Source organism: Cyprinus carpio, chromosome B5 (genome assembly GCF_018340385.1).
Source record: "Cyprinus carpio isolate SPL01 chromosome B5, ASM1834038v1, whole genome shotgun sequence".
Taxonomy (NCBI): Eukaryota; Metazoa; Chordata; class Actinopteri; order Cypriniformes; family Cyprinidae; genus Cyprinus; species Cyprinus carpio.
The window spans coordinates 15241424-15269079 of record NC_056601.1 but is presented as its reverse complement, the minus strand read 5'-3'; the positions used below and the strand labels follow the sequence as shown (position 1 = coordinate 15269079).

Sequence of the window (27656 nt, the reverse complement as noted above, 5' to 3'; positions counted from 1 at the left end):
GTAAGTAATGTATGACAGAATTTTATAACTTTTGGATGAGCTGTTAATTTTATATATTTTTCCAATTAAGGTGCCATGTATTGAAAGGCCCAGACAAAGCCAGTCTTACATAGCTGAACAAAGTTGCACACTCCTGCACCTTATAAGAGCTCTAAAAACTAACTGCACTCATTCTAAATTAGCACAGGAACTGGAAAGAATGAGCAAACCTCAAAAGCAACAAGGCCAAATACTGCTGTGGGGCAACCAGCACACCATCTGTAACCATCTCAAACTTCATATTGATTCTGGTGCCAAACTATTTTTGTGTGAAGGAAAAGCTGTGCATTTTCACATGTTAAATGTTTGCATCAGTAATATCAAGAACCAAGAATTAATATTGTTGATCTCAACCCAACAACCATTTAGATACTAAAGACAGCAAATTGAGACTGTGTAAGCAGAGCAGCAGACATGCATGTGTGCAGCAGATACAGTGGTAGGTCTCATAAACCCCTAGTGGAAGAACGGCAGGAAGAAGGATCAGTGGGAGGTCTGCCATATTATCTGAAGAACACAGACTTGGAAAAATAGTAAAAACAATGATTGGACCTGTGTTAAGTATTATGAAACACAGGACATGCTATGGAATTTCCTCCAACTTGCAGAAAAAAAAAAAAAAAACACAAAATCACATATTACAGCAACAATAACAGAAATGTTTTTGTGTGTTTTTTTTTTTTTTTGGCAGACACATACAGCTATTACAGCATGGCCAAAGTTCACATCCAAACTGATGTTACCACTCAGAAATGTTGTGCAATTTCAACCAACACCAAGGCAAAATCTAGCTGATGTTTGTGAAGTTTCGATTTTTGTTTGAATAGAAGACAGAGGACAAACCTTTCCCTTTTTACCATAAACAAGCCCAGCAAAAGAGCTCATCAACAAATCACTCCGATCTGCAAACTATGAGACATGTCCAACACTTTATACAGTTGTTTAGTTTTAACAATAATCACTCAGTCTCTAGACACCAAAATCTACCAAGCTAATTTGATGAAAATATGCACATGTGGGAGAAAGTCAATTTTGAGCTTGTCAAAACATGCTAAAATGCTGCTATTTAAAATGAATGTGTGGCTTGAATTAGAAGATATTTTAAACCCAGAATGCTTGACCACTTAAAAATATCCCACAGACTAGCCTGCATCACAAACACTACAGACAAAAACTGACATGGGTCAGTTCCGTTTCAGACAAAAATGCATATCTATCGCACACGTACATTAGATGCACATGTGACATTAGACTAAAAGGTGCACCTACCTTGCTCAGTCATTCTTAAACTCCTTCAACATGTAGTCACAGAGAATGGTGTTACTACGGCCTTGCAGTAACCTATAAGCCAAAACACCTATGCAGCATGGAGTGTATATTACAGCTAAGATTAGCTAACTTGCTCCGATTTCAGAGATCCTATAAGAGGAAAGGATGCATCCGTCCGTTGGTCACCAGACCATTAATAGAAGACCCTCTGCGAAAAAGGTAGATGTCATCTAATCAAACACTCTTACAATGTTAAGTCCTCTATTGGCAAAGGCATCAACAAGGTTACTTGTTAATAGCAAACAGAGTCAGCCCAGCACATATTGACAAGTAACTGCAGGTAGATCATTCTGATAGCATGAAGAATCATTAAGGCGTGTTTTATCATTTTTACTCATTCAGTGTCACTCCCTATTCTCAACATCCTTTAAGCAAAGTCTGTACTTGAATACTACAATATAAGCAAGTTTTCATAAAGACAAATTAAAGAGATCCTTCATTAAATACCTTAGAATTACATAAATGCCATTTATACTGATTTACTGCTCACAGCAAGGACAGATGTCCTCATATTTGTTCCAGGTATGTCAGTGGGATCTAGGTGAAAGATAAAGAAAACACTGACTTGTGAAGACTGACAACTCCTTAGAAACAAATCATTGATAAATTAAGACATCTCTAATCAAAGAGGACACATAATGCCTTGCTAATAGGTATATACAGAGCATGAAAATTAATGCTGATGAGAAATGAAAGCAGTTTTATACCTTTTGTAAATCTGCACTGCTACACTTTTAAAATATTCAGTTCTGGCTAGTGGCTACTAGGAAAGAGGCTAGAAAGTCTTGTTGCAATCTATATTTTATATGAGACAGTTTCATAAATAGAGGGAACGTAACAGAAAATCTTGTATGAGAAACGTGGCATGCTAGTGGGAGGTATTGCATACATCCAGAGATGAGGGCAGGGTAGCGTGACGAGGCAGTCACCTGACACAACACCATAGCTAGAGGCAGCATTTAAACATGGAGTGCAGGTCCATACAAAGCTCTGCATTTAAACACACACACACACACACACACACACACACACACACACACACACACACAAAAACATACTCTGCTGCAGAGAGATCTAAAATGGGAGCGGTAAGGTGTACTGCTTTAGAAAAATGCACAAACACACCTAGTTTCCCTGTCTCTTGTCATTAATTTAACTGCACTTTCTAGTACAGCTTCCACATAATTCATAGTAAATGGTTAATTTGCAGATTTTTTAAAATAATTACTTAATTGTGTTGTTTCTGTACAAGTATGACTTTGTTCTGTGGAACACATCAGGAGAAATTTTGAGAAATGCAGAGGATTCTTGTGTTATATTTGAAGTGTAGGAAAAGCAGTTTATACATTAGTAAAGGCACACTTACAAAATAGATCAAGTTAAAATATTTCCCTCTGCCAGAGCTCTAAAAATGCAATGTGAAGAGTCATGCCAAGTTTACATCAATGCAGAACTTTGAGATACGATACACATCCATTCAAAAGTTTTCAAGACTTTGAAAGGCTACAGTCACTGTATGACTTTTTTTTTTTTTTTTTTTTTTTTTTTTCACAATGGTGATAAAGTGTTAGTGGGTGGGTGATTGTTAGTTTCCTTTAACACCATCCAAGAAGCTTTTCAAACTAACCACATTCTAAACCTGAGACCACCTATAGAGCCTCGTGCTGCTCTCACAGAAATTCAAATAATGGGTCAGAGTAACATGATCATTATGTCCTTAGGGGAGGAGGTGCATCTGAAAGGCCACAAGGCCATTTCGGATATTGCTGTTGTAGTTTGAGGTGGAGCTGCAGGTGTGTCCACTGACGATTTTAAACAAGGGGCTCCTGACATTCATAATGTCACATAACCTGAAGCCAAGAAAACGGAGAGCGCAGGAGTATACTCAAGTGAAATGATACAGATGACCACATCATACGACTTCCCTCTGAAACTGGCAAACTATACACCAGAAACACTCAAATGCACAAACTCTCTTTTGATCTTCCACACCAATGTTTAAGGGAGTGAAAAACCATCCTAATACACCCATAAACACCATTTTTCACTTAACACCATGCCACAGTCATTATAAAGACGAGTTGGAGGAAAAGGAGGATTTGTCAGCGACAACTTGACCATGAAAGCAGCCAGCTGAATTTCATTAAAGCGCTGAGCTTTTAAATAAGCCAGAACTGAAGAACTTCAGAAAAGCAAGGGGCTGAACACACCTGTGCATTCTTGTTAGCTTTTGGCAGGGGGGCCAAAGGTCTGACCCAGGCTCAAATGCCCTCAACCATTACTTACGACAACCATGCTGATCTCCCTTCTTCCAAATCCAGCTTCAAAGCTTATAATTATCTTGACAGGCACAGGGGGGTTTTGAAACCGCAGACCATTTTTATTCGGTCTTTGGGTTTTCAGCCTAAGCAATGCGAAACTCAAAGAAAATATCTTTACATGCAAAGGCAGACAAACAATGCAGCACATTACGAGTGCAGCATTGGTTTATTAAATAAACAATTGACAAATAAAATCACAATCAAACACATTACCCGGTTCATCCGAATCAAATGTATCCAGGATATTCCAAGAACCCGACATCAACTTGCTGTAAAAGTCAACCTTCAAACTGTGCGTGCAAACTCCTGCAAGCGACTGATGCACTAGACAGCCCGGTTTAAAATGAAGATTGGACTGAAAGGTCCTAAAGCTGATCTAGGTCGGCTAAATATAAAGACTCATTTGAACCCCGAAGAGAAAGTGACTTAATCATAACCACAGACCCATTAGGAGAAACGCATGGGCCGAAGAGTCTATTTTTGTAATTATCACCCTTGTCTGGTCTGTTTGCCTTAAACGGCGTCTAGATTCACTAGTAAGTGCAGGCAAAGTGTTTGATTATCTGTAACAAGGACAGCTCTAAGCTACAACAGCCTCCTCCTGTTCACATGCTCTCTAAAACATAAATATATGTAATATATTTGGAATCCAAAAAATATACAAATGCATTTTGTTACTTTTGGAAACAAAACAACTTTCTAACTCAAAACAAGACAACAAACAGTATGAAATGGAGACTATTTAGAACAAATTAGTCTGACTCCAATGCAAGACCATATGAAAAGTCCATTTGTGCCTTTCAAACCATCTTATCTAGTGTTGTCAAAGGTTAAAGGGATTTTTAAGATGGTAGAAAATAGATTGTTGTGGAATGTCTTAAAAAAGAAAGACTGTAGATAACCTATAGCCTACTGTTCAAAAGTTTGGGGTTAGTAAAACTTTTTTTTAAAGTCTCTTATGCTCACCATGGCTGCGTTTGTTTGATCTAAAATATAGCACAATCTGTAATATTTTGAAATATTATTACAATTTAAAATAATTGCTTTTTATCTTAATACATTTTGCCATGTAATTTATTAATTTACATTGTAATTTATTCTAATTTGGTGCTCTATTAGGCCTATTATTATTATCAATGTTGAAAACAGCTGTGCTGATTAATATTTTTTGTGGAAGCCATGATACATTTTTCAAGAATATTTAGTGAATGGAATGTTCAAATAAACAGCAACATTATAAATGTCTGTACTGTAACATTTTTATCAATTGATAGAAACCTTGCTAAATAAAAGTATCAACTTGTGAAAAAAATAATTAAGTAAATAAACAAATAAATAAATAAATATCTTACGGACCTCAAAATGTGAACTTATGTATATAGCAAGCAATTCCACCAATTCCTGTATTTGATATGCTTTATTAATAGGACATTTTTAATTGCATGAGTAGTCAGAAACACCACCTCTGTTCTATTGAACAGTCTAATTTCAAAAGGTCTGGTAGAGCAGGAAATTGACTTGCACTCGATGCATTCCTGTGTAATAATGATAGCAGATTTTGAAAAATAGCTGAGATCTTTCCTTTATAGTCTAAAAATCAATTGTCTAATTGATAAGTAGAAATTTGATAAAGGAAAAGTTGCATAAGCTTATATAAACATCAGAATGTTACAAGGACAAAAAAAAACCTTTCTAAAATAAAAAGTTGACCACATAAAATAAAATACAATACCTTTAAAAAAAAAAGGGTTTTATTTATGTATTTTTATACTTATTTGCTAATAGTTGGTGTCTATTCATAACCTGAGAACAGATTTAGGAGGCTGATTCGGAATGCACCTCTGATTCCAGTTCTTCTCTATTTTTGGAATGTGTTTCATCTGTTAAAACTGGACTCTACCACAACAGGGCCATATCCACAAAGCACACACAAACAGAAACACATTCACTAAACAATAAAATCTGAAGTTACAAATAACCTAACTCTAACAGTAAACTTTCAGCATTTTTACAAAAAGAAAAAAAAACAATTACAAATGAGGACATCCCAAAAAGAAGGTTTTGTCAGATTTAGGTAACTTCTGGGTACAAATTTGCCCTCAAAATATGGGTACACTACAAGGCACTACAAACACCCAGAAGACAAGAGCTGATAGTTTATTTCTTTTGCACTTTCAGGAGTCTGAAACTAAACTTAATTTTCAGTTAAGCTAATGGGGAAATTGTTTTGTCTTTCCAAAATTATTCTTTCCCTAAACTGAATCATGAGTGCCTGGCCTGTCTGAATTTAGTGATAGACTGATTTTCAAAGAGATAAGAATATGAACCCATAAAACTACAAAAGCCAACATGTCTTCAAAAGTATCTGTAGCAGAGTATTCTTTGAACCAAAGAGCTTCAGGAGCATCCAACACAACACACTTTCTATTCACCGTCTACCTCTTCTCTTTAGCAGAAATGTAGTGCAGTGAATACACTTCAACTTTTGTCTGCTTGCAGCCAGAGAACATAAAAGATGCCAACAGACACTGGACTGTATCAACTTCTCTACCAGACTAAATTGGGGTTACACTGACCCAGCCAATACTGCAAGGCTTTTGTGTGAGTCCAAGTGCAGTCCAAATTTCCAACTTTGACAACACTGCCATCTACAGGCTACCAACATACACAGTTTCAGTGAATGAGCGCATGAGCACACAAACACAAAAAAACGAATTAATAAACAAATCAATGTAAAGCATGCATGAAAGCATTTGAGGGGAAACAGTTCACTCCACGTAGCGCTGCAGAGCAAACTCACTGCTTCATTTAACAATGATCCACCCCTTTCACTTCACAGGGGTGTAAAGAGGGTAAAGGCACACAGAGTGGGTAGTCCCTATCGACCACACACTCTTCCACTATCTGTCCCCTTATTGCTCTGACAGAATGATGTCTTTTTCTACTCATCTCGTTCTATTAGTTTTGTAACTAAATGAAACAATGTGCATTTTTTTCCATTCTAGCTTTCGTTCCCATCCTAACTCCTCACCTCTGTCCAACCGTGCATTTGACCAAGGACAGACTGGAGCCAGTTATTTGTTTTGCTCTCCAGTGGATCCAGGCAGACTGAGAGGCCCATCGGCCGTTCTTCTCATGATAAAGAGCCTTGAGAGGGCTGGAGGCCAGGGGAGCCTCCCAGAGTTACGGCCACTGAATGCTGCAATACCATGCTTTGTCAAAATGCATATCAAATGATACTGCATGATTAAGATTAAACGGTTTAAACTCATGGTCTTTGATGCTTCGGCACAAGTGCTTCAGGTGTTTCTCCAGGTATTTACATGTGTAAATATATAGGGCTTGTGTTTATTGTTGTATCATGGTTTGCACTTTTGATTGTGGTGTCCAGCTGTTTCTCTCTCTTTTTTTTATTATTATTATTATTATTTTTTTTTTTATTTATTTATTTATTAACATTGCCAATGTCTAACTGTGGCATAATTTTATTATCTTAATTTATTTCATTATTGTATCATTATTTTCATCATCTTTTGAACTATTACTACTAATGAATATCATGTAAGGCAGATTGTTCTGGGTTGGGTGGGGAGGGATTGAAAATGTAAAAAAATACAATCTGTATAAGCAATAGCATTTGTCCTTGAAATAAAAAATATATATAAATATAAAAAAAAAAAAATAAGATTAAACTGTTTGTTTCTGTGTGTCAGACAACTGACCTTCTAAAAAACAAAAAGCTTTAGTCAACCTTCTGAGAGAAGGATTAAAATGTTTAGTTGTGTTCACTCTGGCTTGGTTGATGACTGACACAAGGTTTTTGGTTTCCTCAGTTGAGAGTCCCTCAGTCTGCCTGTCAAGTCAACTGAGGGACCAGAGGACCGTTTATGGGAATTAAATATTTTTGATGAGTATTAACCTTCTGCTTTTATATGGAGTGATTAGGCTGTTACTTTAAATATTAATACTTTATATGTTAACACATTTGTGGCTGAAGTCAGCTGTAGTTCTTGTGTTTCTCTTTCCTTCTGTGATTCTGCTTGTTAACAGCAGGTGTTCATCATTAATGCTCAATCATCACATAATTATCTCCTTATGTCTAATACTGCTTCAGTGCTACTTTAACACAAGTGTAAGTCGCTTTGGATAAAAGTGTCTGCAAACTGACTAAATGTAAATGTAAATGTAAATGTAACACTCTGTGGTGTGGAAACGCATGAACACTGAGCAGTGTGTAAAACTATGTAATCTAAATGGATGGAAAATTGTTATGCAATTGAAATACATAAAACGTCAATTTTTTTGAGAGTATTTTAATGTCTTTACTATCATATAATATATTTTCAATATTTTATACACATTTAAAATATTTATTTACTGCTACAAATAATAAAAACAACATTAATATATTTTAGTTCAATAAGTAATTCAGTAATTTTAGTATTTTATTAACATTTATTATATTAAAATAATTTATTTATAACATTTTACATTTATTATTTGGCATATTTAGTTTCAGATATACAAATGTTTTAAATACAAAAAATAGATTTTATTCAGAAAAAAAGTATATTTTAATTAAAAGAACAATAAATAATATTAAAATATAATAAAACATTGATATAATATAAAATCAATTCTATTTTAGTCAATATCTTAATGTTTTTACTTATTGTTTTATACACACACACTTAATATGTTATACTTGCATATATTTAATATATTCTTAATATATTATATTAATTACACAAGATATATAAAAATAGTTATACATCTCAAAAGAAAATTAATTCAAAAGATGCAATTCCCACCTACTGTACATGCTAAATCCAAATGAAGACTTAATGTTTACAAGACAAATAAAAAAAAAAAGAAAGAAAGAAAAGAATTTATTGGAAACCCAAAGGGTGTTCCTTGTTGACAGACACTGCAGGAATGTTTAAGACAGCAGTTACAAAGAAGCAGGAGAAATTCCAATGCTAAACACACCTTGCCAGCCTTAATTAGAGCTGCGTTTAAAGGCTAAAGGGTTTTGTTTGGCTTAACCACTTGAGCTGGCTAGGCTATAATGGTGCTAATGAGAAAGGGCCCATTCTGAGGGGCTGGGAAGGGAAGGGGTAGATTAGGCTGGGAAATGTATGGAATGGGCAAACCTTGGCATCCAACAGACACAAAGCCTCTAAAAAAGCAATTACCAGCAGAATGAACTGGTACAACGTACACAAACTCACAGCCACATTTCATCAAAAGTGCCATCCATCACCAGAGCTTTTCATGGTGATTTCTGATCTCTAAGGAATTACCCATATCAGAACTGTTGGCTTTAACACAAGTGTCCCACCAGGTTTTGTCAGAAAACACATTGAAAATCAATTTTCCCTCTGCTCCCCACGCTACAGGTCCTAATGATCCTGAAGCCACATCCACAGCTGTCGCCCTGCCCAAAATCAGCACAACAAAGACCCAGAGCATCCCCTGTGAAAGTTTGGGAAATCATTCATCTGCTATGCTTTCAATCGAGTGAGCAACCGTAAAGCAGGCAACAATACGTTTCAGGGAGGTACTCAGATACGCTTTGTAAAACTCACTCTAATAGATGCCAATGGCAGACACAGGTAAAGGAAAGCAACAACTGGCTCAATCTCAGCTTCCAGATCAAAAAATGAGATGTAATAACAACAAACTAACATAAATATGGCAAAGGATCTTGTTAGTGGCTTAATGTATTCCCTATGAATTTATTTTCTAACCCTTTCACTGTTTATGCATGGCCATCTGTTGAGCGTTGACTGGACCAGCTGTTCAACACCAACATTTGAGTGTCTAAATAAGATAAAATCTGTACTAGCTGGTCACTATTCTGGGAGCCTTTTGTCTCCAGTTGTAGATATGGTCCAGAGGGACTACTAAGGTGACGTCATGACCAAAGCTGGCCATTAAATGGCTTTCTTTGGCCATTCATGCTGATATTAAGTGGACCGATATGGTATGAGCTTATCAGTGGGAACTGAGAGATGCTCTTAAAGGTCCTCTGATAAGCAAAGAGGACATATTCCCATAGCTAAACGATAAGCCGTATAATGTTATCGGAGAATAAAAGACCTGAGGAGAGCTTGGTGGGAACAGAAATTTAATTGAGTAGAAACCTTGACAATTTAGACACAACAAATAAAGTTTCTGTCAAAAAAAGTCTTAGGTTAAAAATAAGAAAAAACGAGACACCCAATCCATAGCTATTTGTTGTCTAAAACTTTTCAGTTGTTTACTGGTAGCAAGTGTGGGAGAGAGGCAGATAATGGTGTTGTCACAGTGAAGTGATTTGTCTCGACACACAGACAAGGAAGAGAAACTGTGAGGATCCCATACTGGTTAGACACTTGTTGACGAAGCCAGTTTAAGGAATCCCCCTACATTTACACCCTGTAACTGCCATCCAACACACACACCCACACACACACACACACACTCACACTTTTCCACCCGTCCCATTCTCCCCATGGGATCTGTCAGAGCACTAAAGCATGCTCTGTAAAACTTCTCATGACTAGAATGAATGCAGTAGACACAATCAGACAGTAGAAATTTTAATTGCTTCCTGTATAACTGAGGCAGGAATAGGCTGAACAATAGTGAGGGGGGTGGGGTGCATGAATACTTAGACAGGGCTTTGACTTGATTCCCATAAAGGTAGATTTAGAAAGCTGTTGTAAAAAATGCATATCATCACTCTGGTGGTATAAATATGTACTTTTTTCCTTATGTACTTAATGTTTAAAAGTTGAGGGCAGTAAAATTTTCTTTTTGAATAAAAATAAATCCTGCTCTTTTGAACTATTAAAAGTCATAAAAGTCATGGTTTCCACAAAAAAATTAAAATAAATAATAATAATAATAATAATAGAAAAACAACTGTTTTCTACTTTGATAATAAGTAATGTTTCTTTTTGAAGAATCATGTGACACTGAAGACTAGAGTAATGGCTGCTGAAAATTCAGCTTTGCCACCAGAGGAATAAATTGAAATGCTATTTCACAATGTTACTGTTTTAATGTATTTTAAACTAAATAAATGCAGCCATGATGAGACTTCTTTCAAAAAATGTTTTTAAAAAAATCATATCAACTCCATACTTTTGTACATTAGCAGTAACCCATATTCTTATCAACTGAGATTTTTAAAGGGATACTACTCCATCCCAAAATTAAAATTGTGTCATTAATCACTTACCCCCATGTCGTTCCAAACCAGTAATAGCACCGTTTGTCCTCAGAACACAATTTAAGATATTTTGGATGAAAACCTGGAGGCTTGAGACTGTCCCCATAGACTGCCAAATAAATAACAGTGTCAAGGTCCATAAAAGTTATGAAAGTCGTCTTCAGAATACTCCATCTGGCATCAGACATGCAATCTGGGTTATATGAAGCAACGGGAACACTTTTTGTGAGCGAAGAAAACAAAAATAATGACTTTATTCAATAATTCCTTTGTCTATGGTCTCCTCTGTGTCTCTCCATATCACCGTATGCTACGTTTGCTCTTCTGTGTCCTCCGCGCCACAAGGATGCGCTGTTTCTAGATGTATTTAGCTTTGATTTGAAATAAAACAGTGCATCCTTGTGGCGCAATAATTATAAAATAATTTTCTTCCCTTACAAAAAGTGTTCCCGTTGCTTCATATAACCCAGATTGCATGTCTGATGGCAGATGGAGTATTCTGAAGACGACTTTCATACCTTTTATGGACCTTGACACTGTTATTTACTTGGCAGTCTATGGGACAGTCTCAAGCCTCCAGGTTTTCATCCAAAATATCTTAAATTGTGTTCAGAGGACAAACTGAGCTTTTACGGGTTTGGAACGACATGAGGGTAAGTGGTTAATGAAAAAATGTTCATTTTGGGATGGAGTATCCCTTTAAAGACGACATGAAAGGAAGCTGTTTAGACTACAAAACAAATGACTGAAATGGTTAGCCAAGGACAGTAAAATAATAATTTACCAGATTAACACCTTGTGTGTGCGGTGCTTTCCCTAGTTCTTTTGAAAGAGACATTATAGTCTGTAAATGGACCCTTCTGTCTGCTTAAACTGAAAGGTGTAATGAGTGTTGTGGTTGACAACGTGTCAGCAGCATCTACAAAACCAATGACATGTTCACAAAAGGCCTCTGTCTGAGGACTAACACACAAGCAACCAAAGTAAATCACAAACAAGCCTCTAAGTGAACACCGTGGAAAGGAAACATTCAATAAGTTGAGGCCAAAAGGTCCTTTCTTCATAAAACATTCTATGGAATGTGTTAGAATGGCATCCATTTACAAATTCAATGTATTCATACATACACCATGTCCAAAATCACTAGCTCATTCAGAAAAAAAGTCCTTTCATAATAAACACACTCAAAAAAAAAAAAAAAAGTGAAGTCAGGAGATTAAAATATGTGCCTGGTGGAATAGTTACCTCATGTTGTTCCAAACCCGACTTTCTGGACTGTATGACCTTTCTTTTGTGTAACATAAAAGACAATATTGTGAAGATTGTTGGGAACCAAAAAGTTTTGGTTAACATTGTTTTTTTGTTTATTGTTTTGTCCATACAATGAAAGTCAATGTAAGCCAATGAGAACCGAAACTGTTTGGTTCCCAACATTCTTCACAGTATCTTCGTTTGTGTTCCACAGCAGAAAGCCATAAAGTTTTGGAACGACATGATGATAGAATTTCAGTTTTTGGCTAAACAGTCCCTTTAAACAAAAGAGGGATGACAGTGAGAAGAAACAAACAAAACATCACCTGCTGTTAAGTGGTGAGAAGACCCACAGCTTTCAGAGCTTATGTTCTCCAAATAAAACGTGCAGCAGGAAACCCTTTAATAGATGACAAGCATTGGCTGAAAAAAGAGAAAGAGATACTGAGATCAATAGAATGATGAAGACTGATCCTTTGACATTTACAGAATTAAAAAAACAAACAAACATGGCCATAAGGAATGTATAAACATACATGGATGAAGCAGCAGCTGTTTCTGTGCTGTAGTCACTATCCATGACATCTGACAACCTATGAATTTAACTGTCCCCTACAGCTAAAGCTGATTTTGCACATTGACATGATGATGCCTGTTTAATGTATTTAATGTTCAGACATGTTATTAGAGCTGAACAGTGCTGACAGCTGTGACTATAGTTTTTCAAACTTTTCATCAGCAGCTGATCAGAAATAAACATGCACACAAAGCATGTAATTTAATGAAAAACATGAGCAAACCAAACCTTCAAATTTGTATAACAAATCTTTAAGTATCTGTAAGTGTAAGAGCTTTCAGCAAAGCTATAGAATACACAGTGATTAAAGACATTAAAGATTATTTTATTAGTACCCTCTAATAGTACCATTATGATTATTTTTCATTATTACATGCCTCAGAGATATGCAATTTAGGAAAAATTGCTTCAGACTCCTTAAAAGTAACACCAGAAACAGTAGGACAACTTCAGCTGAGCTCCGTGGGACCATTAGCTCATCGTGACTGATATTGTGTTTTTGTTTATGGTGTGAGGGGTCAAAGGGTCATAAGGTTATGACAATACTAGCGCACCCTCTTGCAGATAATGCACTGTATTGTGTGGAGATCACTGGAGCTCTGCTCTCCACAGGAAGTTGAGAGCTGTGATAAGTGAGCTCTGGAGGAGAACAGACAGTGGCATTGTGACCCTTTAGGAATCCCACATCTAACCCATCCCTGTAATTACAAGAGCTCTGAGAACAGGAGGAACTGTCCTTACTACCTTTCTGGGCCTTGAACGTTTCAGTTGTGTTGCTGTCTATGCAGGGCCAGAAAGCTCTCAGATTTCATCAAAAATATCTTAATTTGTGTTCCAAAGGTGAATGAAGGTCTTACAGGTAAACATAAATAAATAATCTATTAAAATGTGTTGGAAAACATGGGGTTCCACATATATAATTTTGAGAATAGCCTACATGCACAAAATTTGTCTTGAATAAGGCTTTGCAGTTGCAACCATATGTACAAACTTTTTCTCACAATGTTATATATATATATATATATAGATAGATAGATAGATAGATAGATAGATAGATAGATAGATAGATTTTTTTCATATCATTTCATGCAGAGATGTGGTCAGAAATGCTAACAAGTAAATAAATAAATAAATAAATAAATACTTCCAAATTTTTGTTCATTTTGCTCCAAAACGTTAAACCCAGTAATCTGCATTAGGACACAGTGGACAGCCTGAGAGCAGTCAGATGCTCTTTCTGGTCCGCAAGCACAACACCCCAAGAGGACTGATCTTACAGAACACAACTCGGTTCATGACCCTGACACCAGAGGAATTCCTGGGAATGAGCTTAGTAATTGCCAGCATGGCTTAACGAATCAATGAGCACTGATCAAATTAGGAGAAGCATTGTCTATCGACCGCAAAGCTGACTCCAGGGACCCTCCTCTTGCTGTGGACATGCAGGGGAGCCTGTAAATAGAGCCCAGGGGTTGTCACGTAGCCACACAACCACGTAATGTTTGGGTTTGGAGCAGCAGTCAGTGGGACTTGCACGTAATCCGGCATTACTAAGAGAGAGAATGAGGGGTATTTAGAAATAAATAAGGATCAGAATTTAAGAATCCTGCCTTATCCCTAAAGCAGGTTTTAATGGGGCTTACGGTGGATTACTAAACTATTCAAAAGGAAGATGGAGATTTGTGAATCTTATAAAGAAGCATTGAAAAAAACTAAAGGTAATAAGCTAAATGTATGCATTCAAAGCTAATGAATCCTTTTAAACATGACCAGTTCTCTGTTGCTTAGAGGCTTTGCCAGATCAAGACAGTATTAATCTTCCTTTCAGGGAGAGATCTGTCACTGTACAGCATACTTGTCTGCCAAGGCCTGAGGTTAAGGAATTTTTAATCAAGTCATCACACCACAAGCCCCTGGAAGAGTTTTACACAGTCCGAGCACTCTCACACAAGACATTTACACACAACAGTGCATTTGATCCCAAAAAAATAAGAGGCAAATATCAAGCAGCTTTGCCTCAAAAGACAAAAGTGGTGACTGTCTTAACTAAATATTCTGAAAGTGTTTTCCAGTGTGTCTTTAGTATTTTATTTTTGCACTTACTAACTAAAGCAGCAATATAAATGTATCTTTGATAAATCTGTGAAAAGTTAGAGAGAGTTAGAATGCATTACATAATGTATGTTGTAGGCTCAAGTTATCCTTTGAGAATATTGTATGAAAGCAATATCCTAATTTGCATCCACTTACATTTGTGCATGCATTTTTTCTGCAATGTTACGATCAAGTCATGCTTGAACTCTAACTTGGAATCAGCATTTCATTATGCTGTCATGCACATGGAGCCAAACTACAAAAACTTGATCCGTTCCTGACAACATCAGGACCCCCATTAGCATAAGTGGATATTAATAAGCGAGCCAATTTAACTAATATAAAAATGTTTGGTTGTATTGATTAGTGTATGCAGAATGTACAAGAGGCATGTGAGATATGCTCTCATCCCTTAATGTAGTTGAATTGATAAAAAGGTTGAGAAACTGATCTACAACATTCATCTGTAACTTGCAACACACTCTCATTGTAGTTCATATTTTACTTTTAACGAATTAGGGGCGAATTCATATGAATTTGTATGAACCCATATGTTTTTGTACGGACATGCTTCTGGAATACCACCAATTCAAAAAGACACATGAGATCCAGCTGGTAACTTGTGACCGCCAAATGCCCCCAGGTTTTATTTACATGTAGTTTCACATACGTAACACCAAACTCTCGCACAACAAACTTGAGGCATCATCAGCGACAACAATTTATCCATAGAATGTTTATTCATATTTTCTGATAATCTGAACATTTTATCCAACAGATAATTCAACATGTAAAGCATTTCTAATCAATCAGTCAAGTTGACATGCAGGTGGCCTGTTCATTTCAATAAACAAAGTAGGTGGTGAGATCCTGGTCGTTTAAACAAATGCACCAAAACTCTGTTGTGATTTTTCTGTCAGAAAACTAACTTGTTTGATTTTTCTCAAAAGCATGAAGGGTGGATGAAAAGACATTAGAAGGTTGAATCCAGATGGAAATTTGGTTACCTAGGTGAACCTGCCCCATTAGTGAAAACAGAAACCTGAGAGGACTATTATGAACTGGGCTTTGCTTTAGCTCAGCACTGAGCTCAGAGAAGCCAAGAACTGAATCTCACACAGACACAGACAGCCAGGTAATTTCAGATAAATATTAAGCAGAAACATGGAGATATCAAATTCAGTTTGTTAGATAAATTGGGGAGGGGGGGAGAGTAAGATGAGATTGATGTCAGATGGTGTTTAATCACACTTTAGAGTATTTATACATGTGTTATCAACAGAAGCATGTCTGAACATAAAGAGCAAGCCTGTTGCTGCAGGCTTGTACTGGTTAAGGTAAGATCATTGAGAAATCAAGCCAACTGCTTAAGGTTTAGCAATTAATGTTCACAACAAGCATTTGCAGGAAGTCAACAGGAAGAAAATTAACATTAAAGGGATTTGGAACAACATGAGGTAAATAAAGAATTTATTGGGGGGTAACTGTCCCTTTAATTACTAGGCTATACTAAAGTTAGCCAAAACTTTGTTAGCCAGATATCTACAGGCTTATTTTGGAGGGAGGAAAGCAGCCAACAGCTGCATACAGAAAGCATGACTTAGAGGAGAAAGGACAACCTGATTTAAACTTAGCAAGCATCTACTGACACACATACATATATATAAAAAGAAAGACAGTTAAGGCTGTCAAACACTGAACCTTTAGGGTTACAACAGTTTGTCACTGAGGCAGTACCCTCAAAGGGACACCTTTGTAATTTTTTAACCCCTTAAAGGTGCATCCTAGTAACCCTAAAGGTTCAATTTTTGCACATTTTTAATAACAGTTTATATGAAGCAACCAGGCTTTATTCAAGCCACAGAAAGGTTTTTTTTTGTTTGTTTGTTTGTTTTTTTTAATGTGTAATACACAATCTTTCAGCATATGGTCATTATGTACATTATGTAATCAATTATTTGGGACAAATATAATGAAATTTAAAGATTTTGAACAGCCTCCGGAGTCTGTTATTGAGCTTTCATCAACATACTTCTCATCTGGTGTGCAATCTCCTTAAAGGGTTCATCGGATGCAACATGCAAAAAAGTTGTTTGAATTGTAATGTGTGATCCAGCCTCACCTACAGAAGTGAGTATAAGTTTCTTTTATGAATCTTTGCAAATTGCCTTTCTTAATAACGTGCAAGTTCCGTGGCTAAAGTAAACAGTCTTGTGAGAACGGCTTGTCACCCCATGGAAGAGAGGGGCAGGGTGAGCAGAGCTCATTAGCATTTAAAGGAACATGCACTAAAACGGGTTGCTGAAAACAGAGCTGATTTTGACAAGGTAAAAACGTTGTTGTTAAGACCCTAAAGAATCATATCAACTTGTGGAAAATAGGCATCCCATGACCCTTTTAAGAGTGAAAGAGTATTAAATACTAGCCAAAACAAGGGTGCCTTTCCCATTTACACCCCCAGAATTGAACCAACTGTGTTTATCAAGGAATGACCTAGAGCAGTAATTAAGGCACTTGAATATCTAACAATTTGGAGTTAAAAAAAAAAAAAAAAACCTTGAGAGTTAATTTTAGGTCACTATTATTAAATTCATTAACAAATTTTAATTAGGCATGGTGTGGGTCACTTTAAACTAACATATTTACCAGGTAGAAATGACATGACCTGCCATGTTTCACTAAAAGTTAGAGAGAAACCCAATGCTCATTGGCTGCCACAGGTGTAGTGTTTATGTAAGTAAGTGTTTCATAGTGTTGTGTTTCTTGGCAATGCAGAGTAAAAGACAACTGAACATTATCATGCTGTACCAGTGGAAAGCAGCAGAAAAGCTTTAAAGCCAGAAGACAGAAAAACCTCAAAAAAAAGAAAAAAAGAAAAAGAAACACCTGCAAACTTTGCTACACCATATACAAGATTTAAATGACAGACAAAATCCTGAATAGTGATGCCCAAGTTGTTTCTTTTTTGTTGGACTAATAAGGTAAATAATTATTGTATAGACTGCTTTCTAAAACTTTAAATGCATCTATTACAGTGATTCAGGTCAATAGATGACAGTGCAGCGTGATCTAACAGCATTACAGTATTGGCACTTAAAGCACACAAAGAACACAATGCTAATGCTAATTAAAAACTACTGAAAACATCTTTAATTATGGAAAGTTGTGAAAGTAAAATATAAATTATTGTGGTTTTCTTTCTACAGTCTACACACCCATCATTAAAAATAAGTTACTCAAAACTACCCGTTCTTGAATCTTCTCCATATCATACAGGCCTAAAAAGAGTTTTACTGCTTTCAGACAAGCCAGGCAGCATGTGACCACTGGACAACTAAAGGTAGTGTGTAGGACATCGGCCTAGCTGACACTGACTCAAGCAGTAACTCAAGCAGTCTGACAGGCAGTGGTAGACACCTTCATCTGAAACCTGAGGAGATCAGTGGTGAGTCAACAAAGCTCTCTGTAGGCTGTCAGTTTGCCACAACACATACAGTCAAATGTGGGAGGTTAAATAAATTAGAGCTTACATATACACATTGACTAAATAATGGCTTATTTGTTACTTTTTAAGCAAGGAGGTCAACATCAACAATACTTGGAAAAACCATTTCCATTCATATAAACAGCATTAAATCTTTGCATTCTGCCATCTTTGCTCAATGTCATCAAGTATTGCTATAATAAATAAAAATAAGGGGCAGGGGCTAACCGGACCATGCTTACCAGCCAAACCTTGACCTCTTGTAACCAATCAGGTCTTGCTAGCAATGAAATCTAGATTTTTTTTGAGTTTTTTGGCTTCTAGTTGACATGAGTGCCAATTGCTGATTGGAAATCAGTTCATAGCATACACATATTTCAACAGGAAAAGACTAGCTACTTCATGGCTAGCCTTAAATGTGTACCAAAAGATCTCAAAAAGGGCAGACTTCCATGAATGGAGGGCACTAAATTTGAACAGTGCTTGCACATACCATTCTCAGGACTTTTCACACCCAGGACTGTTTGGCATTTGCCTTTCTTTAGTAAAGACTTACGTTCCTCAGACCTGCCTGTTCCTGCCCCAAACCTTCTGCTCAGTATTCATCAATGCTACCCCTCACTGCATTCCATTGAGTGCTGAACTTTAGAAGGCAGTGTAGGGGAGATCAGGGGAAGGTTCATTCCCTGATTATCTTTTACTCACTTCAATCAGACCTTCAGTGAGAGACAGGGATCCTATTATCAAACATCTACAGCTAATAAACAACTCTGTGTCTTTCTCGCTCATGTCTACATAAGAACCAACCATCAAAACAACCAACTAAAACAGGTCTCATCAAGCACAACATTTCTAAGAGTTCCCAGGGGGCAATCTTTCTAGTATGGATTTGATGGCAAAAAATGAAACTGACAATGCCTTCGTGCTGTATGGCCTATAAAAGTAAACTGACAGAAATTGTACCAGTCTGGGTTTTCTGAGGTGGAAATAATGTTAGAATAAATTACATGACTTTCTGAATGTATCTGAATGTATTTTAAAACATATTTGCATATGCATTTTACATGTGCCGTCTTTGTAAATTATTACAGAGAAAAGCTGGCCATCTTACACTAAACGACTGAAGGTCACACACTACCAGACTTTTAAATTCATTGCAAGAACATGCATGACATATGAAAAGTTTAGTGTCCTAACACTGGTTCAAAATATTGAACATGTTTGATATCCACATACTGAATCTTAGGGTGCTTTCACACTAGCACTTTTGGTGCACACCCGGGTTCGATTGACGTCATAGTTCGGTTTGTTTGGATGATGTGAACGCTGTCTTCCGAACTCGGGTGTACACCCCCGAACCATTCCCGAACCGCTTAAAAAGGGTGGTCTGGGGTAAGGTTCGCTGCTGATGGGAATGCAATCGTACCAAATCGCGGAAATGAACTGCTATTAATGGCGTATTATTTGATAAAAATGTGTCTTCAGCTTTCTTTAGATCATTTGCAGTACATTCGTAAGACAGACGTAAGTGCCATTATGTACCGAAGCTTTGTAAACAAAACTAATGGTTCAAAAACGTAAATATATAAAAGTGCAGAGATCAACGTTATGCATTTGCCGCCTTCTCCTGCACCGTCGTTACTAAGCAACGGGGTGAACAGCTGCTGGCTTGATGACGCAATCGAACCGTGGGTCGGACCCAAATAAAATAATATGAACGTTGTCCAGCGGGGGCTGGGGGGGTGCAATCGAACTCAGGTTCAGACCAGGCAAGCGAACCAAGTGTGAAAGCACCCTAAAAAACTATATATGTATTTGTCTGTTAACTCTGACTGCTGGAAGTCTGCAGAGTGGCCCAGTGGCTCTGACTATACCACTGCTTTGAAGTCAGTTTACTTGTGTAACATGTTGTGATATTTGTTGTATATTCGTTGATTCTGCTGTCTGTACTGTTTATGTATATTATACCATTTATTGTATATTGTTTCTCTGTATATCGTATTTTGTTGTGTTTTCTAACTTCAGCCAGGTGCAATGTCTGGACCAAGAATCTAAACTTTTCATACATCATGAGAAGAGCTGACTTGACCCTTGACTCAGCCAAACTATAAATCCGGGCAAAAGTTGTGCAGTGTATTTCAAGTTTGAATTGTACTACAATTGGCCTTGGAATGCTCCTAAAGACATATTCCCTGTCCCAAATGGCACACTTCACATGCACTTGTGGTCTTGCGGACTTACAATGGCCGCCACGTGTGCATGTCCGTTAAGACCAGGTGGTGTCCCATTTGTCATTTTAGCTTTCAGAAGGGATCTCTGTGGCCCCTATACGCCCTCGCACTGAGGCGAGCGGCATTATGTCACAAAAGTGTGGACAAAGAAGACCATGATGGTTTAGGGTGCCATTTGGGACAGGGCCATAGGCAACACTCAACAGTAGTCCTTCAAATATCCTATACACACTGTGTCATGTACACAATAACTCAATTATATTGTGCATGTCAACATATTGAATGTAGGGGACACAAGTGTGGCACAGTCTGGTATAAAACAGTCAACCACCTGACTTTTGTTATATTTCCTGTCAAACGGCACAGTTTACAAAAAATCATCTACAGAGTTAACCATGTTTACAAAAATGAATGTCACTTGCAAATATGGGTATGTCTCACTTCAAGAAAAACAAAGACTTCTGTGAAACAACTGGCACATTGAGAAAGTAGGAGTTTTTCCTCTGCACCCACTAATCCCAGCTGGATCATGACTCAGAATTTGTTTTCTGTCCTTGTCACCAGCAGAGATCTTTAAATTGCTACTTGTGAATTTATCTACCTTATTTTACATGATGAAAAATAAAGATAAGATGCAATGAAGAGCTGTCGAGAGAAATCGCTTAGATACACCTGATTAGTTTGAACATCTTTGTGATGTTGACAGCAGTTTTTCACATGGAGGGTGACCCCTTACATGCATGAAATAAATAACAAGGGCCACCATTTGTCACAATCTGTCAGTTTTAAAAATAGCTTTTAATTATAGCATCCATATGTATTCAGCCTGCATTCAAAGTTAAAGACTTTGCACCCATACAGTCTCTAAGGGTGCTTTCACGCCTGGCCTGTTGTTTCGGAACCTGGCGCGTTCTCCCCCTTAGCTTGGTTCATTTGGGCATATGTTAATCACGCTCAGATCAGCGTCAAAGGTTTGAGATCGCCTGAAAAAGCGCACCTTTTCATTTTATAATGCCGTCTTATTGCTCTTCGTAGTAGGTGCATTTTAACAATGTTTTCCCGACGAATCCTGGACTCCTGCTCAAAACGATAAATTAATATAACAACAGCTATAGCTATAGCTATATATATATATATATATATATATATATATATATATATATATATATATATATATATATATATATATATATATATATATATATATATATATATATATATATATATATATATATAGCTGTATATATATAAAACATCAATAAGCCCTCAAAGCTGTTGTAGTTCCATCAAAGCTGGTTCCATCCTGACGGAAAATTCTGTAAAATAAACCATGGAACTTTGACAATGTACTGGCACGTGACTTGTTTTAGCCATTTTGGTCCATTTAGAAACTTTGCCATGTGAAAGTGAACCACACCAAGAATAACAAGCAACATTGTAATATATATATATTTTTTTTTGTAGACATGGTTAGACAAAAGCCTGTTCCTTCATTCCAGCAGATCTTCCTGACAAGAGCTTCACTCACTTTGACTGAAACCTCAAAGCTGAACACAATCAGCAGGCTTCTGTCCTCCTGACAAAAGAAACTTCACTCAAGCTCAAGACAATTAACCATAGCATGGTCTAATTATAAAAAAGAAAAGGGCATATACTTTTATTTCAAGTTGGACATACTATGAATGAAAATGAATAAACTGTGCCCAAATTGAGAAAGAAAATGGACAACAGACACCTTGTTTTGTAAATGGTTACATTTATCCACGTTCAACATGTAGCCTAAACATTATCTAATGGATGGATGGTTAAAGTGTTTCTTGACCTACTCAATCCAAAACTTCAGACCAGACTACAAAAAAGTCACTGTGTTAGGAAGCCACATAATCTCAGGAGAATGACCTTAAAGTGCTGGGATGAAGTAAACCTGATCCTTTGTTTCTCTATTTTACTGGAATGCTTCCAGCTAAATAGAAGGACCGTCAAATGACCAGTTCCTCTTAATTCAGTGTTCTGGATTGAGTGTCAGAATGCAGGATGTCATTCAATCTATCCATTCTGGCTAACACAGGAATGAACGTAATAAAACGATTCTAATCATAAAGTGACAGCCAACCTAAACAAGCAATTTGTGTTACGTTTGATACATCACCAATACAGATTTTATTATTTTACTCTTCTAATTAAAAGTCTTCACTAATTATTTCTCATAAGCAAAATGGAAAGCAATGCACTGATACTATTTCTAACCAAAGTTTTTTTTTTAAGCCCTTTCTTAGGTTCTCAAGGCAAAGCTGTGAGGAATGTTTCTGTAATTAATTAAAAACTAAAGAAACTACAAAAACCAAAGCAGTATTCCATAACAATGTGTTCTTGTAAATATCCCAAGCATTAAATTAATCACAGGAGATAATAAGAGGAAGTTCCCACAGAACTAGATAATGTCCAGATAATGAATTCCTAATTAATATGTAAACATGAACGTCTAGACAGCATCCTAAACAAAAATTAATTCTGGAGTCTGTCTTTATTCTAGTCAGCATGAGTGTCTTGAATACTGTCCAACAAGCCAGTGCAATGGTCCCTGATTGGATACGACCAGTTAACAACAACAAAAGACCAGGACCTCCTGTCTCCTGATATTAATTGCCCTGTATCCCAGTCTCTTCCTCGAATATACACCTCCTTCAGGCTAGTGGGACAAAAACAGGTGCATTATTATGAGAGAAAGCTTTAACTGAAGGCACACTTACTGCATCTAATGGAAAATGGCTGATTTGATTTCAAAATGCACATGCTGTTCCACAAAAAGAAAGAGTTAATGAGGCATCAAATGCATGTGATTAAAACACTGCATGGAAAAAGCGGCAATTAGCATTTTAAATGCAAACAACTCATATTTTCCATCAGGAAGTCATAAAGAATCACGTGTTCTACTTTGAAGAGATAGAAAGCAGCATTTACTCGTAAGGAAGGATTACCAGAGGACAAGTAAAAGGTACTAATATCAAGTTATTAACCTTATTTGACTGCACTTAACTGAAAGATTAACTCAAATTTATAACTCTTAAATCATTTAAACAGCTAGGATTGCATTTTCGTCTGCTTAGTGTTAAACAATAGACAAGTTTAATTGTGACAACAGAGCATATACTAGCCAGTGAATGAAACTGAAGACATTGAAGATTTCCTTACTTTTTTTTTATTTTATTTAAATAAAATAAAAGAAATGACTGATTATTCAACAGAAAAGACATTACTATTCTATTGGTCTTCCTATTCATCAACAAATTCTGACAAAAAATAAATAAAAAGTACCACGGTTTCAACAAAAATACTAAGCAGCTCAACCATTAAAGCCTGATAATAACAAATATCTCTTGAGCCTATATCAGCAAATTAGAATTATTTATTTCAAAGACATTAAATCTCTTTTGAACGACAGACCAGAAATATGTAATAAAACAGAATTACAAAATCTTCACCAACAAACTATATGAAAATCTGTCAAAAAAAGCAATTTAGAAACCAACCTAAATGGTCACAGTAACCCATCTACAATATAGTGAACAATTCTCTATGCTCGAGATGTTTGGCAGGCTTGGGGCAATGGTAAAGGGGGTAGATTAGATTTGCAAACAGTTCTAACCAAGCAGCAAAGTGGAAGTAATTTCCTCTGTATAAACAGGCGGCAGTGGCAGTGTGGATTTTACAGCTTGAGAGAGAGAGCGAGAGAGAGCGAGAGAGAGAGAGTAGGTGACAGTTCCCTTCACTATGAACTGAGCTTTGATCCCCATGTGCAAAGCTTTCTCAGCAAGGTGCAAATTGAGGAGGCTTCTGCCATATGTCCACAAAGTCCTGAATGTACAAAATCTAAATGTTGTTTCAAACCTGTATGCATTTCCTTTTTTCTGTGAAACACAGACTATATTTTGAAGAATGTCTAAACAATCTGGAGCTGATGGATTTTCATTGTATGGTGATTCAAAAACCTTTTTTATTTTCAGATTTTATGAAAGATTCATACAGGTTTGGAATGACAAGAAAGTGAATAAATTATTTTTTGGTTCATCCCTTTTAGCAGTTGATGTAGCTTTTTTTTTCAGAAACCAAGCCAGATGTTGCTAACAAATGCATGTTGGTACAAAACTAATAGAACCGGATACATTTTTAATGAGGGACACAATGTGTATAGCCCCTTCCTATTGTTTACAAATTTAAAGTGGCATGTATTCTGTTCACATGGACAGGAAGTGAAATTCACATACAGTTGCACACTATATGCACATTTAAACCTCTTCTCATTTGAAGCGGTCACATTGCCACCCATGAACAGCACTCAACTTCAAAGACTTGTTATAGCCATCTTGCTTTTAACAATAAGAATTCATCCGCAAAGCAAGCATGAAGGCAGACAGGGATCTCACATTCTTTAATATGGTCTTTCATTATGTCACTGGTGAAAGGAGGCTTTAGAAGACTTTCATCTTAAAACAGTTCCCTCTTTAAACAACTGGGACTACCTCCAAAAGATGTCTCGGCATCACAAAGCCTTCTTCCATTCACAGTCTCAGAGCAGAACCGCACACATTTGACACCCTGTGGATATGCCAATTTTCCTCTGGATTAGCCCCGTACAAAATAAACTATCACAGGTTTATTCTGGTCTAAGAGGTCACAGGCTTCTTGAGGAGTGCAACTGGAATATCAGAGAAAGCCAACAAGGAAGAATTAAAAAATTGTCTGCTGTTGAAATGATGGGTGAATGCATCCAATGCATGATGTTTGAAAAGAGAAAGGGCTCCCTTGTTTTAGATATGCCAAACAGAGGTTTCATTTCTGACAGTGATATTTGTAGGTCGCTGACAATCCTTTTCACTAGAGCATAATAATGTCTTTGTGAGAGTCTTTTACAGACTGTGCATGGCAATGATGCCAACCTGGAAGAATGAGCATGCCAACACAGCACACACAATGCACATGTTATACTGCAGTGTTTCTGACTAAAAGCCTTCTGTTAGAGCTTTTTAAAACCTGCATTTAAAAAAAAAAAAATTAAGAAAGAAAGAAAATGTACAGTATGTAATACATGTACCATTGCAGTAAAATACTTGGAATAACCTTATCATTTACACTGAAAATAAATAACAGGACATTCAGAAGTCACAACTGATCATTTTTAAGTTAGATTTTTTTTCTTATTTACATTAAGGTGTGTTACATTTTATGTTGTTTTGTGAATGTTTATGCAATTACTTCAGTGTCACGTCAAGTGAGTTTCCCTGGTGGAGTTTTGCCTTTGTATGGCACTGTACACAGTCTATAGTGTTTTTGCCACAGTTTATTGATAGATCACTTTGGATGAACTTTGATTCATTATGTGACATTTTATTTGATCTGTATTATTATGGTTGTTTTCAGTATAACTTAAGGTACAAAGCAGATTTTGTTACTACAACTCTGCATATGCCTGGATAATAACTTGATGATATATTCAATAGTAAAAACATTAGAATCTCAAAAAATATAAGAATTTCATTAAATGGCTGTTCAATGACTCAAACCACCAGCTTTAAGATATCAGTCATTTACACTGAGGTTATCATGAAAATCAGTTCATACTTCCTCAAATCTGCAAAGGAAGGGCGACCATCATAATTACGTCCTGTCAAGTGGCCTGAGGACTTAGCTACATCTGAAGAGTTTCCAAATTTGCTTGACCTTATGTATACAGGGCAATTTATTTTTACTAGTGGAGAGTGGGAAGTGTTGCAACAATCATTTTAACATAACTGAAATTAGCTAAAGGTGTTATAAATATACGAAGAAATACACATGTGTCTCATATACTTTTATACATGACCACTTTGCTATCACACATTATTATAAACTTCTTGCACACGTTGTCTAATGTTTTCTATTAGTGTAACACCAGCACTCTTTGTACTTGACATTCATTTACGCAGTTAAGGAGGAGTTGTATTATTTAAACTACTTTAATTTGTAACAGACACATATTCTAACAAACAGTAGGCCTATATGAAGGTTTGAGACACAAAAACACCGAGCTACAGACCTTGAAACAATTGTGTTAGATCACTGTTCTCCCCTACAGGTGCTCAGTTATGAAAACCTACCCTAACCATGTAGCAAACAACTTACATGACACAATTACAAACGGATAAAACAACTTAAACCTCAAACACACTGTTTAACGGGAAAAATTTAAGAACGCATGCTTCAAGACCCACACACATTTGCAAAAAAAAAAAAAAAAAACTGTTTACATCAAGTATACCGAACAGGTGTGACAAAACACGGGATCACAAAACATCAGATTACTGAGCAAGCTCGAAACTCAACATGAAAGAAGAAAACACTTTTGCCGACAAAGCTGTGACCCTGTTAACCATTAAATTTATACTGTAGCTAATCTCTTATCTTGCAGCAAGTAACAAGAGTCGCGCGACCAATGCACGCGCAATCCTCTACCGTTTTTATTCCAACGTTACTTCTGCAGCTCAGCTTCAATATCTCCTATATCATCGTCAGACGTCAAGACTAATTTATTTTCTCATTTATTTAACCTGAGAGAAAAAAAAATACATCAGCTGAACATAAAGCCTACCACAGAAAGAAAAGTGTTTGCTGACCTGTTGTAGGTGGATCAGGTTTCGCACGCGCCTTGAAGTGAGCGATAAAAGTCTAGTTTATATGCATGCGGCCGGCGGTTTTTAAAACGTAACAATGAATTACCTTTTTTCCAAAGAAGTTTGTTTATACGTCCCTCTCCCGTGCCTGCGCTCCCTTTGTAAAAGTCCCGGTGAAGTGTCCTCTTCGCTCATGCGCACAAGAGCAGCACGAATCGCTGAACTCGACCCGAGACACAATACATGTTCCCTGACGTGAGACTGAGAGCGTGACGTACAAATAACTGAGTACACAAAGACAGGTGCTCCTCTTACTGCTTACCATATCAGCAGAGCCACTGAAAGTCACCCACATGTTATACGTTTCAATTAAAGGATTATTATGCTTTATAATTTAACTTGAACTGTTTATGCTAGCTGGGATCTCTAGATCGCTTCTGGGGCATTTTCCCTTTTTCCTCAAT

At 36.7% G+C, this 27656-nt stretch overlaps 1 protein-coding gene across 9 annotated transcripts in view; it reads right to left on the bottom strand.

Moving 5' to 3' along the window:
- kank1a (KN motif and ankyrin repeat domains 1a) overlaps window positions 1–27451 on the bottom strand; it is a 49038-nt gene extending 21587 nt beyond the window's left edge. For 2 of the 9 annotated variants that reach the window (XM_042724585.1, XM_042724590.1), the window contains exons 1-2: window positions 27299–27451; window positions 12486–12582 (exon numbers count right to left, since the gene is read on the bottom strand). Coding sequence is in view for 2 of the 9 variants with exons in the window: in XM_042724584.1 (XP_042580518.1) it covers window positions 3903–3951 (49 nt within the window). In the remaining 7 variants the exon portion in view is untranslated. Of the gene's footprint in view, window positions 1–1308; window positions 1337–3902; window positions 3967–12485; window positions 12583–27195 lie in introns of those variants that run through there. The other 7 variants (XM_042724586.1, XM_042724591.1, XM_042724587.1 and 4 more) reach the window with 6 other exon arrangements.
- Between the last annotated feature and the right edge of the window lie 205 nt (window positions 27452–27656).